Source organism: Camelus ferus, chromosome 21, assembly GCF_009834535.1.
Source record: "Camelus ferus isolate YT-003-E chromosome 21, BCGSAC_Cfer_1.0, whole genome shotgun sequence".
Taxonomy (NCBI): domain Eukaryota; kingdom Metazoa; phylum Chordata; class Mammalia; order Artiodactyla; family Camelidae; genus Camelus; species Camelus ferus.
The window spans coordinates 26,312,274-26,325,981 of NC_045716.1; the positions used below are offsets into that span (position 1 = coordinate 26,312,274).

The following is a 13,708-nucleotide window of genomic DNA, read 5'->3' on the forward strand; positions in this document are numbered from 1 at the left end:
CTCTGTGCGTAAGTGTGTAGCTTTTTTCCTTTTAAATACTTGTTGTATTTCCTGCTTGACAAACGAGACCTTTTAAAGCCTGCTCTTTCTTATAAACTTTTGCAGATGAAATTCTTGTCTCAGTTTTCCTCTAACAGTAGCTTTGTGTTTTTTTTACCGCAAACTCTGTTGACTAAAGCCTAAATTATCTTTCTAAACCTCTGTTCTACCTTCCACCTTCCTAACTGCTACCGGACTCATCACCTGGGCTTCCAGCCTCACAGCCACCTGTGAACTGTCCTTCTCCCCAGCCGTCCGCCTCTGACAGCCAACTCCTGTCACTTCGTCTTCCGTGCGCTGCTCACGCCAGGCCCTCGCACTGCTGCTGCCCTGGCAGAGACCCGCGACCCCCGGCACGCCTGGGTCTTTCCAATGTCCCAGGAGCTGGTCTTTCTGCTTCCAGCTCCTCATGCCTGGGTCAGAATGGAAGGCCCTGGGACACACGATCACATGGGTTCTAATTTTAACCCCAGGGCTGCTACAGAGTGTCTGTAAGCCCTCTTGCAGATAAAAGCTTTCTCTAAAATCTTCCAAGCCAGCATTTCTTCCCTATCCAGTGTCCCTGTCTTCAAGCAGTTAACTCTAATTCTTTCACCCACTTTTCCTATGTATGGCATAATTCCGAATTCCCAGTCTTGTCCACCCTCTTGTGAGCATGAAGAAGGTGATGTGAACTGACCAGAGGGCCTGGGGTTCAGGTGGAGATATGGGAGCAATCACTGTTTGTTACACTGCGCTCTTTATTTCACCTCGTTCTCCTAGCGGCCCTCAGAGGCGGCCCGCGGCAGCCTGGCTTTCAGAAAAGCAAAGGTAAAGCGAGACGCCTGCTCAGAGCCACGTGGCCAGCCAGCTTCAGGGCCTGGGCTGGAGTGCAGTCAGAGGGGCCCAAAGCCCGCCGCGTTCTAGACCTGCCGTCTGGACAGAGCCCGCTCGTCGCAGCTCCCACCGCGGCCTGCGGGAGGCGCGCCGGCAGCAGGACTCTGGCCCGGGAACAGATGTGCCGTTGGGGGCGGATTAATGCCAGTTCTTTTCACTTCCTTCTCATCCCCAGAGAGCACTGGCTACAATCACGACACTTTCCAAAGTGAAGAACGACGTGCGTTACCCGGAGGTCAGCGTCCGCAGAGGGTCTCGGGGCTCCCAGGGTGAAGCGGCCCCCTTCCATGACCGCGCTGGTGAGCTGCAGCTTGGAGGCGGCCTTCCTGCAGACTATTTCTTCCACAGTGTCTCGGCCAACCAGCCGAATAACCTTCACAGACCTGTGCAGACGTCCGAGGAGAGGAATGTGCTGTAATAAGGGGCCTGCAAAGCCGGGCACAGGCACGCAAGGCCGACAAGTCCAAAAGGAGCCTCAAAATGCCGTGTCTGGGGCACCACTAAAGGGAGGTGGCCGTCAGAGATCTGGCCTCTCTCACTGAAACTTTCCAAAAGAGTCAAGGGAGGGACCATGAGGGGTCGTCACTGCGATTCCTTACCCGTGGCGGCAGCAAACCCCGGGTAGATCTAAATCGCCCTCAGGTCAGAGGGCAAGACCTATCTTCTGAGCTTAGTTCCATAAACCTGTAATTTCACTTTCAGCTGAATTAGACTTCGACTCAGGAAGGATGAGTTAAACGACCTCTAAAGGTTCCTTCTGGTCCTTTCTCAACTTGATTTTGCTCTTTTAAACAAAGCAAGTCTGGAACAGTCACGGGCCCAGCCCTGCACTACTCTGGAGTCACCAGCAGGGCTGGGCTCACGCCTCGCGGCCCCTCGCCCCCCAATCCGCGACCGTCCCAGCCCACGTCCTTCACCTTCCTCCCCAACCCAGAACCGCTGAGGAGCCAGGGCAGTGGGGCCGTGCCGGCGTTTAGGGCTCTCACTTGTTCTGGCCGATTCGGTGAGCCCTGGCGGCTGCTTGCAGGTCATTCTGAGGATTGAAATCACTGTCAACAAAAATAACAGTATCTGCTGCCGTCAAGTTCATGCCGACGCCACCTGCAAACAGCGCAAAAAGGAGCGTCAGCTGCAGCTCACGGGCCGGGGACCTGACGATCAGGATGCAAGACTACACTGGTCAGGTTGATAAATGGAGACCATCAGAACAACTGGCTTCATCCTCCACACGGACACCCCCTCCCCAACTGCAGACAGAGTCTCATAGGGGTCAGAAGTCCAACCCAGGCTCATACTGCCTGACTTGGAAAAATTTAACGACCGAAATAACAGAGTGAGGGGAGCAAGAGTAAGCGGCAAAAGCGGGTGTTAAGTGAGCGCCCTGAAGCCATTTTAAAATCTCTTCTGTTTAAAAGTCTTCATTGAGTTTTGTTTAGAATAGCGTGTGGGAGAGGACACATGGTCTTTCAGAAAGCAGCTTTAAACGTGAGCGAGGCCTGTCGCGGGCACTGTGAGAAGAAGAGCTCTCGGCGTCCACCGCAAGCGGCAGCGGGGCAGCAGGGCCCCGGGCGCAGGGGGAGGAGGAGAGGGGACGCCCCCGCCCCCGCCGCCGCCGCCGCCGCCGCCGCGAGCAGAGCAGGGAGGCCGCCTCCCTCTGACTGGAGAAGACTTCAGGCTTCTTTGAGCCTGTTTCCAAGTTCATCAAGGAGACGGTAAGAAAACCACCCACAGGACAAGAACGCTGCGCGGGACAGCTCTGCGCTTCCTCCAGCGCTGCAGGACGGGCCCGGAGGCTTCTTGGACTACGGGAATTAATTAAGAGAACCATGAAGGCAAATTACAGCCTTCTCTTTGATTAATGTGGAAACAAGTGCAAAACGGACTCCCTCTTGCCAGGGTCGTTACAGCTCGTTGCTGAAACAAGCAAGCCTGAAACAGCTTGTTCCAAGAGCCAGAATTAAGGACTGACTTTTGAGACGGGCTGCTGACTCCAAGCTGGATCTCAAGACAAGTCAGGCTGGAACATTCTAATTAAAGCCTTCATATAAAGTTAAAGCTGGAATAAAGAGATAATAAAGACCGATTACTGAGAGATGCCAAATTACACCTACTCATAAGGCCAGCTACCCCGGGGCTGTGCTTCACTCCTTGCCAGGCGCCGTTCTAATAAGCGTCGCATATATTAACTCCTTTAACCCTCCCAACAACCCTATGCGTCGTTACTCTCACTATCCTCGTTTTACAGATGACGACATGGAAGCACAGGGAGGTCACGGGGTTTTTCAGAGCGTGCGCAGCTGAGGGTGAAGGAGCCGGGCTCAGTGCCCCGTGGTCTGGCTCCAGAGCCCACGCGCTATCCTCTACCCCACAGTCCCTCTCGGGCCCTCGTGTCACTAAAGTGCACTCATAAAATCTCTGCTTCTTGGGTTAATGTCGTCTAAGCTCAGCTCCTCGTCATCGAGGGGTGCTATCTTACAAATAAGCCGTATCTAGGCTTGTTTGGGACGCATTCATGTGCTATTACTGCCACCTGGTGGCAATATGACTCAATCAGAAATAGTTCAAAGTTGGAGGGTAACTATTAAATAAATAATGATGCAAATCTACAGATAAAAAGAGAGTGAACAAGACAGTGTTTGGAAAGGCTCCTGTCCAGGACTGCTATGGCTCCTAAAAAAAATCACTCTGTTCTGACTAGTTCTGAGTACTCCAGGGAGGTAGGCTGAAAAGCAGAGCTCTCTTTCTTCCTAATTTTAGATGGTTCAAACCATGCCGCTCTCTCAAAACGAAGGCGATGAAATCAGTAACACGTCAGCGGGCTGTTTTCCCAACAGTGAGGATGTTCTGCGCTGCCCCTTTCAGTGTCTCCTAACAGCACCCCTAAGACCACGGATGACACGAATAAACGGCTGAGACCCAGGGTGCAGCCTACGACCCTGAGTGAACGGAGCCGAACGAGCCTGACTCTCCCTTTGTGCCGCAGAGACGACACACACGCAGGTGAAGCGCCCTCCTTACACTCAAGGGTTACAGCTAACACTTCCTTTCATACCCTCTGGTCAGAGGCACTTAATAAATGCTTCCTAAATACGACTGAACTCTCTTTTCATAAAGACACTGGTCTCTTTATAGCAGAGGACACACATCCCCTTAGAGCTCCCGCATCTATTCCATCAAGATTTAGGTCTACGAAAAATAAAATAAAATAATGAAAACTTAAGACTCTGTGAGTTCAAAACTAATTTAAGGTCTGCTTGTTCCACGACATGAGAAAAATTTCATCTCCAAGAGTGGGTTTCGTATTATTGGAGTAAATGAAAGCATTCTGTAACGGGTAAAGCACGACAAATGCCATACACGATACTTCATATGTAAACAGTGTTACGAATAATTCTAAAGAGCTGCCAATTCCATTGTAATCACATGGTTTTTAAACCAGATTTTTACCTGTAGGAAGGACAACAAGCAGACAGGCTGCTATCCCATTTCCCAAACTCATGGTTGGGAGGAGAGCTGCCTCTACTGAATGTGACTAAAACTCTGCACAAATTCTAGAAAGCTTTCAGGACGATCCAAGGTCAATGGTCAAAGCAGGTTAGAATTACTTTCCAACAACCCCAGGTTTCAGCCTTACTTCTCTGATAAGATGAGTGCTTAGGGTGGACAGAAAAGAGCACCCCACTAGAAGTCCAGTGCCTTGATCAACCTACATCACACCCACCTCAAGTCCCCTTTCTTTACAGTCCTCAGTAATAACCTCACCTTTCAGAGAAGTAAGGGAAAAGGTACTAATGGTTAGGATGTAAATGCACAGTATCGTCCCTTATGTGTCTGTTTCTGTCAGTGTCTCTGCGGCCCACCTGCCCTGGTACTCAGGAGAAAAATAAAAATGGGCTGCTGTCCAAAGTTCTTAATGGCCAGGTGTCTCTCTTCTCCTCTCACAGAACCGTCCACACGCTCGTAGCTGTAGCCTTCACACAGAGGAAGAAAAAGGAGAAATATTAACCCTTTTCAAGTACTCTTTGTGGAATAAACTGCTGTCAGCTCAAAACCAAACGCTAATTTTGTCCCTTTCCAGATGCAGGCAGGCCCCTATTATAAGTAAATCCCACGGGAAAAATCTAAATCCTGGGGATATTTCACTGTTTACAAAAGAACTCACCATAATAAACTCCCCTGGGTTTTCTACACACATACGAGAAAAAAATACATAGAGCTGATGTATTGGCACTTGTGGGGTTAACACTCAGTGCTGACAATCCCAAGTCAGCCTGGAGGCACAGGCACGCTGGTCCCCACTGTGGGGCAGCTCCAATTCCCAGGCAAGTCAGACCAGCACTCGGGAGCGAATGAGCCCGGCCAGATGGCCCAGCGCTGCCTTTCAGTGAAGTTTCAGGGTTCTCCACCCGTCACCATAGACCCGCTGTCGGGGAGGGAAATCAGATGCTCAAGCCCTGCCTGTGACCTGAGGACGCCTCCTCGACACGCCAGTGCATTCCTGCGAGCGTCCAATGGACCAGCTACCCTGCGGTGCTTGGGGGAATCACACGGTTCTAAGAGACCTCCTCTGAGTTCATTTTTTAAATAGTTACAGTCTGGAGCTGATACTCCACCACTAATCTCAAGATCAACCAATATTACAGCCTTTTTCCCCATCATCCCACATAAATTTTATTACGTATTAAACAGAGTCCCTAGGTAATAACTTACATTCCCCACTGTCTATGTAGAAAAAAATGTCCTTTGCTTTTCCTTGGTAGGTAGGTGGGATCTCTGTGATTCCCATATTCATCTTTCTACCGGTCCTGAACAAGTCCTCAGCTGCTGAGCTGAATATTGCAGGACACTGAAAGCTCGTATTTTCAAAAACACTCAAAATTTTGCAACACACATTTTCTCCAGTACACACAATTTTTTCTCCCAGTTTTTATTGAGCTATAATTGACAGCTAGCACTGTATAAGTTTAAAGTGTAGAGCACAACAGTTTGACTTACATACCTCATGAAATGATTATCACAGTAAGCCAAGTGAACATCCATCATCAGCATCCATCGTTTTCAATCACATCACTGACGGGGCTGTGTGTTTATTTCCTGCCCTCGTGTCTCTACCCTCCTGTCAAACCCTGCGTCACACATCTCTCTCCTTACTTTCAATCTTCCTTTGGTTCTGAATAATGCCTTTCACTGCTTTCCTCTATAACATCCCCGCACCCCGGATCTCTCCTCATGGACCTATCTGGACTATTCTGCCTAAAAGTCTTGAGCGATGCAGTGGTCAAGGGGTGTCACCTCTATAATCCATGTAGTCCTGGAGAATATCCAACATCTGGGTCATCTGGGAGAAAAGTAAAACTCGATGGCCCCTGGCGAAAAAAAGAAAAGGGACAACTGCCAACCCCAGCAGCACAGAAGGTGGGTTTCCCTCAGGTGAGACTTACCAAAGAACGCACATCTGTGAAGCAGTGAAGTCCTGACGCAGAAACATAAATGTCACACTCGTTACAGAGACTTTCTGGGAAGTGCCAGACGCTTTACATAAGAACATGGCCCCACATGTGGGCTCTGGGCAGCAGCTCTCACCCTGGAGCGGGGGTGTTCCCAGGGGCGTGTGTCAATGCGCCAGAGGGCACAGGAAGCCCTGGGACAACAAGGCCCGTCTTTCTAGGGCATCAATGACTAAATGGAAAGAAAGACATGCTCTTCACAGCAAAATACATTTAAAAATGCAAAGAGTAAAATGCAAAATTCAAAAGTACGAAAAACAAAACAAAAACTGGAGAGCCTGAAGAGCGTGGGGTCAGCCATCGACGGCTCATCTCCACGTGGAGGTGAAATCACTACCCTCTCATCTACAGCAGGATTGGCTGAAAATTCCAGAAGCGTCACTTCAGAGAAGCAAGGGGCAGGGGGCATCTCATATCCCACATAACACATGAGAAAACCTCTGTATGGGGAGAGGAGAGAGGAAAGGAGGAGGCAAAATGGACCACGTCAAGAATAAGGTCAAGCCTAGAGCCCCATGCTGTCAGCTGTAATTTTAAGTTTGCACAAAGAATTATGGCACAGTCAAAACAACACTCTCATTAGGAACGCTGATTTAACCTGAGTTTGCAATGGGTATAAGAGGAACAATTATGAAAAACTCTTTTAAGACTCTAGGCCCAACAGGTGGAAAGGGCACTGAACTTAAAGTTGAGGACCTTAATTCTAATCCCATCTCTGTCATTTGCTGGCTGTGTGACCTTAGACAAGTCACACAACCTCTCTGGGCCTGTTTCATCACTTGTGAAATGAAAAGGTTGGAGAGAAGATACTTACAGGTCCTCCAACTGTAGCAAACTTGGAGTAGAAACACCATAGCCAATGAACTACAGTGAGACATGCAGTTATTTGTCTCGCACATTCCTAGCGCTGGGCGATTTTAGTTGGTTTAGGCCTACTTGGCACAACTGTTCCTAAGGGGCAACTTTGAAATCCTTGGGAAACTGGGGTTCTTCTAGACTGCTCTGTCCCTCTGGGGACCAGGAGGATTAGATACAGGTTGGACACCAGGCACTAAACATCAGTGGCTCCAGAAGTGACTTGGTCTTCTGATGCCCAACTCATGTCTCGGGCAAAGAGCCCCCCCACGTTCTTCCTGGGTTCAAACTAAACCCCACAAGTTAACAAACGTGCATACTGACTAAGTACTTACTATATGCCAATTCCACACAAGGTACCAGCAGGCAAAAAAGAAATGCTTGCTGTTATCTCTGTCCTTGTGGAACCAAACAACCGGAGTGACATGGTTAACACACAGGAATCAACCAGACAGCAGATAAGGCAGTGCACTGCCAAGTGCTGGACTGGGAGCCTAAGGGCTGAAGGAATTCAGAGAAGGGAAGGATGATTATGGAGGGGATGGCGTGGGACAGAGTGGAATTGGGGGGTGAGTGCAGTTGCAAAGAAGGCAGAACCTGAATCAGGGTCTTGAAAAAAGGAAAATGGGGATAAGTTTCAAAAAATCAGTGAGTTGCTCATGACTCTGGTTTTTAAAGTCACCAGCTCAGAGCAGAAGACACGAACCTCCCACCTACTTAGAATACAGGAACGCCAGCAGCTTATCCAGGAGGTGAAGCTTCCCGCTGGCCTCGATCAGGTGGTCTCCAATTTCAAAAGGCTCTGGTTCTACACCTGGAAAAGAAAGAATCCCTCCCAGTAACTGGGCCCCGAGCCGGGCAGGCCCTGACCGGAGACGCCGCTGGCCAGGCTACAGAGGCCAAGCGCCCTCACTGGTCACGGGCCCGAGTCGCACACCTCTGAAGCGTTTTCTAGTTACTTGTCTGCATGGTATTTCAGAGCTGCCTAACACCAGTCACAGAGCCTGCACACCCAGCATGCCTAATGTCTACCCAGGGGTCAGAGCCACGCTTTAGGAAACTGAGGCACAGGGAAGTGCTAAAGACCAAACAGTCCCAAACTGAAGTCTTGAGGCTCCCAATCTAGGAGACAAATGAAGAAACAGGCTTGGATGTATAAACAAGTAATTCTTAAGGGGGCAGTGGCAGAATAACCCGGGGGGCTTCTTTTAAAATCCACATGTTCCCAGTGCCCCCTCCCTTAAATAAAAAAAGTCTTGACTGGCACCTAGTTAAGAGTCTAGGACACTTGAAAACGCTTCATAGAGCTACTTGGCTGGGACCCCCCTTGAAATGGCCGCCGCGAACCCTCCATGCTGAGCCTCAGTGCCAGACCCCTGCAGCCACCGAAGGCCTGGAGCTGGCCCAAAGGCTGCCAGTCAGAGTGAAATTGAAAAAAAAAAAAAAAAAAAAAAAAACCGTTTGGATGAAAATGAACACACTACATATCAAAATGTGTCAAGTGTGGCTAGAGCAGTGCTTCCAGGGAGCTGCAGACATCCACGAGACGAAAGGGAAGCAACAAAGGAGGCGGCGAGGAGCAGACGTGAGGCAGATAGAAAAGCAGGAGAAAGAACTGTCCCAGAGCCAAAGGGAAAAAGTGCTTCAAGAAGCGATCGACCGACACGCACGACGGAAGCGTTGTGCTGCGCACCAGAAACTGACACAACGCTGTCAACCGACTGTACTTCAATTTAAAAAAAAAAAGAAAAACAAGAAAAAAAGAAGAAACCAGATGCATAGGATAACAACTTCGCTTCAAATAAAGAAATGCAAGCTGATGACTACCTTTTAATTTGGCAAAATTTCTAAAGGATGCCAATACCCATTACTGGCAGGCATGTGGGCTAACAGGCTCCATCCTACCCTGCGGGGTGGCCTGGGGCTAGACACCGAAAGTCTCAAATGGAATTTTCCCTTTGATACAGCATTGCATTTCTAAGAATCTGTCCAAGTGAAAGTAAACACTTTTTTACCTACACACTAGAAATATGTGTGACTGTTAATTATACATACAAGTAGGTATAATTGCTGGTTGTCATTACACAGCAGTGGAGACAACACAAACGTCAAGAGATGGGAGGGGCTGTTAAATTCTTATGACACATCCATCCAATGGAATGTTAGCCATAAAAATACAATTCTTGATGCGGAAAGTCAGTCAAGTTGTGTAACTGAGTATTAAAGAAAAAAAAAAAAGCATGTTTCAAACACCATAGGTAATATATGACCTTTGGCTAATAAATGATAAATGAGACTTAAAACTGATCCACAAGGTTACATATCCAGGGTTATAGTCAAGGTAGAATTATGAGGCTTTCAGGTTTATTTCTGCTGATCTACATTTTCTTATTTTGCTACAATGAATGGTAGTATGTAAAAACAATTAAAAGTAAACTAAAATTATATATGAAAGAAAAAAGTGATCAGCTGGATCAAAGGTTTTGAGAGGTTAATTAAAATGTGAACCACTGGTCGAGCGTCTGAGAGTCCGCTCGTGAAGCAGGAAGGGCGGGATAAAAGGCTGAGAAAAGGACATCCGATCATAAAGGAATGCTAAATCCAGATTATAAAACATGCCATAAAATAACCATCCTTAAGTCTTCAAAACTGTCAATCTCATGAAAGACCAAAAAATGGCCAAACAAACAACAAAAAAGCTACCCTAGTTCCGTCCGGGAGTGTGTCCACCAGGCGGCTTCAACCACCCACCCCAAGAAGTGCCCCTGAAGCCGTCTCACTGGCCGTCCACCTCCACCCGCAGAACAGCAGCACCCAGCCGGCCTCACAGATCATCGAAAGGAACCAGCTGATCCCTAGAGTGAAAACTGTCTGAAATGAGAAAGAAGTCAGTGTCTCAGGCCTGTCCACCGGATCCAGCCCATCCAAATGCCGGCTTCTGCTGTACAGAGAAAGTGGTATTTTGCTCTTGGAAGCCTGTTACCTGAGACCCAGGGGAGTATCTACAAGGCCTTTTTGGTTGCATCACAGCAAAATGAATAAAAGACAGATGGTAAAGGGTGCTAGTTTTGAAGACACACACAAAAAAATGCTAGGTTTTAGGAAAATTAAGAGATATAACCCAGCATCTATGACAGGATCTCGAATTTAAAAAGAAAAAAACAAAATCCTGAAGGACGGAAAAGGGACAACTGAAGATATGAGCAATATATAGGTAACACTGACATAAAAAAGTTAACACAAGAAAATAGGGAAAAGCAGACCGTAAACACAGGCAAAGCTTTGGAAGAACTTTGCTACGAGGCTGGCCACAGAAATGTGAAAAAGTAATGTCAGAAAAATGGGCACCGCCTTACCATCAAACAGGTACGGGTGACCCACGCACTTTCGAAGCTGGGACAAGACGTTCTGAAGTTTAACTTTCTTTGCCGTCTCATTTTCAAACGCGTCTGAAATTTTTTAAAGAGACACAGAGAGGTACTACTGAGCAACAAAAAACCCTCAAGTTTCCATAAATAACTTTACTCATTTCAATAATACATCTTTCAAACCTGTATTAACCTCCCAAATTTCACTGAATTGCATTAAGAATTAACAGCACATCAATATGCAGATTTCTTAACCATCATCTGGTTTTTAAAATCCACCTAACTATAAACGGAACTCAGCAGTACTCTGTTAGCCTTCTGCAGAATCCTGTTTCCTTCTTTGACAGCTACTGCAGAGCCAAGGAACAAAAAAACACAAAACTGAAAGGTCTTTCCACTCTCTCCCCCTTCCCAGTCCCAATTCCTCCCAGTAAATTTGATTCAACAAAAATGTTCTGCAATGTGTTACATACATGACATGGTGGGAAAACGCAAGTCATGACTGGGATACCTAGAAGTGTCCGCTTAACTACAGGCAGTAAGGAAAAGGGGGGGGGGGGCGGATTTCACAAACGCAACAACCGAGAAAGTCTGAGTTACATTCAAGACACTGCCAGTTTCACAGCAGCGGCCCTGAGTATTATTCAGAAAACAAAGTTCCATCCCATATTCTCGCTACATAAAGCAAGCCTGAGTATAAAACACTGCCTTGCATGAAAATCATATCTTCATTTAGTTTCTAAACGGACAGGTGCCCTCTGATCACCTAGGTCCTTCATCAGAATGGCCCTGTAGCACCTCCTCTGCAGCGCCGACATGCCGTGGTACAGCACCACTTCCGTCTTCCTGGGAAGCTCTGCAGCCACCTCCGCTTTCACTCGCCTCAGCAGAAATGGCTGCAAGAGTGTGTATAGTTCACTTGCTGCACGAGGGAAAAAAAACACACGTAGCGTGGGACAGAAGCAAGACCGAGGCTTTGCACTACTAGAGAACACACAGCACTTTATTTTTGTTTCCCGTTTTCATGCCAATTCTGTGTTGTAGGCCAGGATGGTAATTTTTCATAGTATTTCTTCCTTTATTGGGTTTTCCCTTCCAGCTCTTCTGATTCTTACCAGGAATCTCATTTGCACTGAGCTATTTTGTTTCCGGGATACTTCTGCATCTGATCAGCGTAAAAGCTTAGAAATGTAAGGCAAGTAGGTGATATTGTCCCCATTTCTAAGGCTGAGTGAGGCTCAGAAAAATTAAGCCCTTATCCAAAGACACACAGCTGGATGCTAATGTTGCCAGCATTCAAACTTACAATCCCTTTGCTCCTTCCCCGGGTGTTGTGAACTTCAAAACCTAGCCTACACTGGAATTACACTGCATGTAGGGTTGCCAGATACAGCAAATAAAAATACAAGTGCCCAGTTAAATCTGAATTTGATAAACAACAAACAATGTTTTAAATATCAGTACATCCTGTGTAATATGTGACTGGGTGACATATATTTATCTGGCAACCCTGAACATGGGAGCAATCAGAGCAGTTCCCCAGGTAATCCTCAGCCTGCGGTGGAGGTGTTTCTGCTGTGAAAAGCCCTTCCAAATCACACTCACCTCGCACATACAGACCACACACTGGCATGCCTGCCATTTGTTCTGCATCACCATCCCGGCATAATATCACAGAAATAGACAGATAATTCCAGGAGGCAGAGGGGCACAGGTGTGAGAGGAAGAAGACTACAGATGGCCTGTGTGAACGACGTAGGCCTCCCCCCTTCACTTCCACCACCCAACCGTCCAGACTTTGGGTTTTGTGCAGTGTGCAAAGAAACACCAGTGCTGTGGAATGCTGGACAGTAGATTCAGGCTACAGCACCCACATATATTTCTGCCTCAGGAAGCAGCACAGAAAGTTTACAAAGTCCTTATAGAAATTACATGTTGGAAGGAAAAAAAAAAAAAAGCCTGCAAATCAGCAGTCACCATTTCTTCCAAAAATGGCCCGGTGAGCACTACCACAGACTCACGTAGCAAACAAGCAAGAGAGTCACCGAGAGCAGACACGGAACAGCATGAGGGCGCTGACGTCGCCTCGTCTGTGTGCGGCGCCTCCCCTCCCGGAAGGTGCCCTCTGATTATCAGTTCCCTTTCTTTTCTCTCCATAACCGTTATGCACAAGGGCACCTTCTGGGCCCAGGCCCCTCGGGCGTGGTTTGCGAGAAGGGAACTTGCCTGACTCCGATTCCTTCTCTATGTCCTGGTACCGCTGAACGAAATCTTCCACCTGCTCCCTGGGAAAGAGCTCCGGCTCCGCAAAACCGAGGAGAGAGTAGAGTTCCTGGAGGCTGTTCTGGATGGGAGTTCCGGTCAGCAGCAGGCTGAAGACGGCTGAGAACTCAAACGCATGAACACCCGAGGTGAAAACCCGTAACCCTGGGAGGCAAGGCCGAGTCCCCAGCACAACCATTACTCGTGCCCAGAGACGTGCGGTTTAACGAGAGGACCAGAGGGGCCGACACCCAGGGGCACGGGCGCAGGCAAGGGCTCCGCCCTGGCTCCAGCCCTGAGAGGGGCTGAGGATTCTCTGAAGACGACGCCGTTACAAAGATGCAGGTAAACTCACTTGTGGCTCTAAAGCACCGCGTGAACATTGAGGGCGGCTGCCGGGCTGCAGCCCGCGTGGGGATGCGCGCCGCGCTATCACTAGGCAGGGCGCCCAGCACGCAAGGCGGAGGCAGCGCTCTCCTACAAGAGCGCCCGTCTGTGAACCCTCACAGGTGCAGCCAGTGCAAGACGTGAAGACTTCTGGACTTTTTTGGACCATAAACAACCCAAAGTGGAAAGAAGCTCTAAACTTTGAGCAAAAGATGAGAACACCAAGAATAAGAGACTAATGAAGTAAAAGGTTAGGAAAAATAGTAACAGATACTAGTCAAAGGACAGCCTCTGAACTGACATCAACAAGAGCACACACTACTTGAGTTAAATAGCACAGCACACGCGCGCGCGCACACACACACACACAAATACAACACAAAGAGAAAGCCACAGCCTATGAGTATATATCAA

The 13,708-nt window shown here is 48.1% G+C and overlaps 1 protein-coding gene across 7 annotated transcripts in view; it reads right to left on the reverse strand.

Annotated features, from left to right (window-relative positions):
* Positions 1-13,708, reverse strand: part of CHD1L (chromodomain helicase DNA binding protein 1 like) — a 46,272-nt gene that overhangs the window by 17,275 nt on the left and 15,289 nt on the right. For 5 of the 7 annotated variants that reach the window (XM_032464462.1, XM_032464461.1, XM_032464464.1 and 2 more), the window contains 8 exons: positions 12,872-13,034; positions 11,412-11,567; positions 10,634-10,726; positions 7,995-8,091; positions 6,208-6,281; positions 4,776-4,886; positions 1,902-2,016; positions 1,145-1,298 (listed from right to left, as the gene is read on the reverse strand). In XM_032464462.1, coding sequence (XP_032320353.1) covers positions 1,145-1,298; positions 1,902-2,016; positions 4,776-4,886; positions 6,208-6,281; positions 7,995-8,091; positions 10,634-10,726; positions 11,412-11,567; positions 12,872-13,034 — 963 coding nt within the window. Of the gene's footprint in view, positions 1-1,144; positions 1,299-1,901; positions 2,017-4,775; positions 4,887-6,207; positions 6,282-7,994; positions 8,092-10,633; positions 10,727-11,411; positions 11,568-12,871; positions 13,035-13,708 lie in introns of those variants that run through there. The other 2 variants (XM_032464466.1, XM_032464465.1) reach the window with 2 other exon arrangements.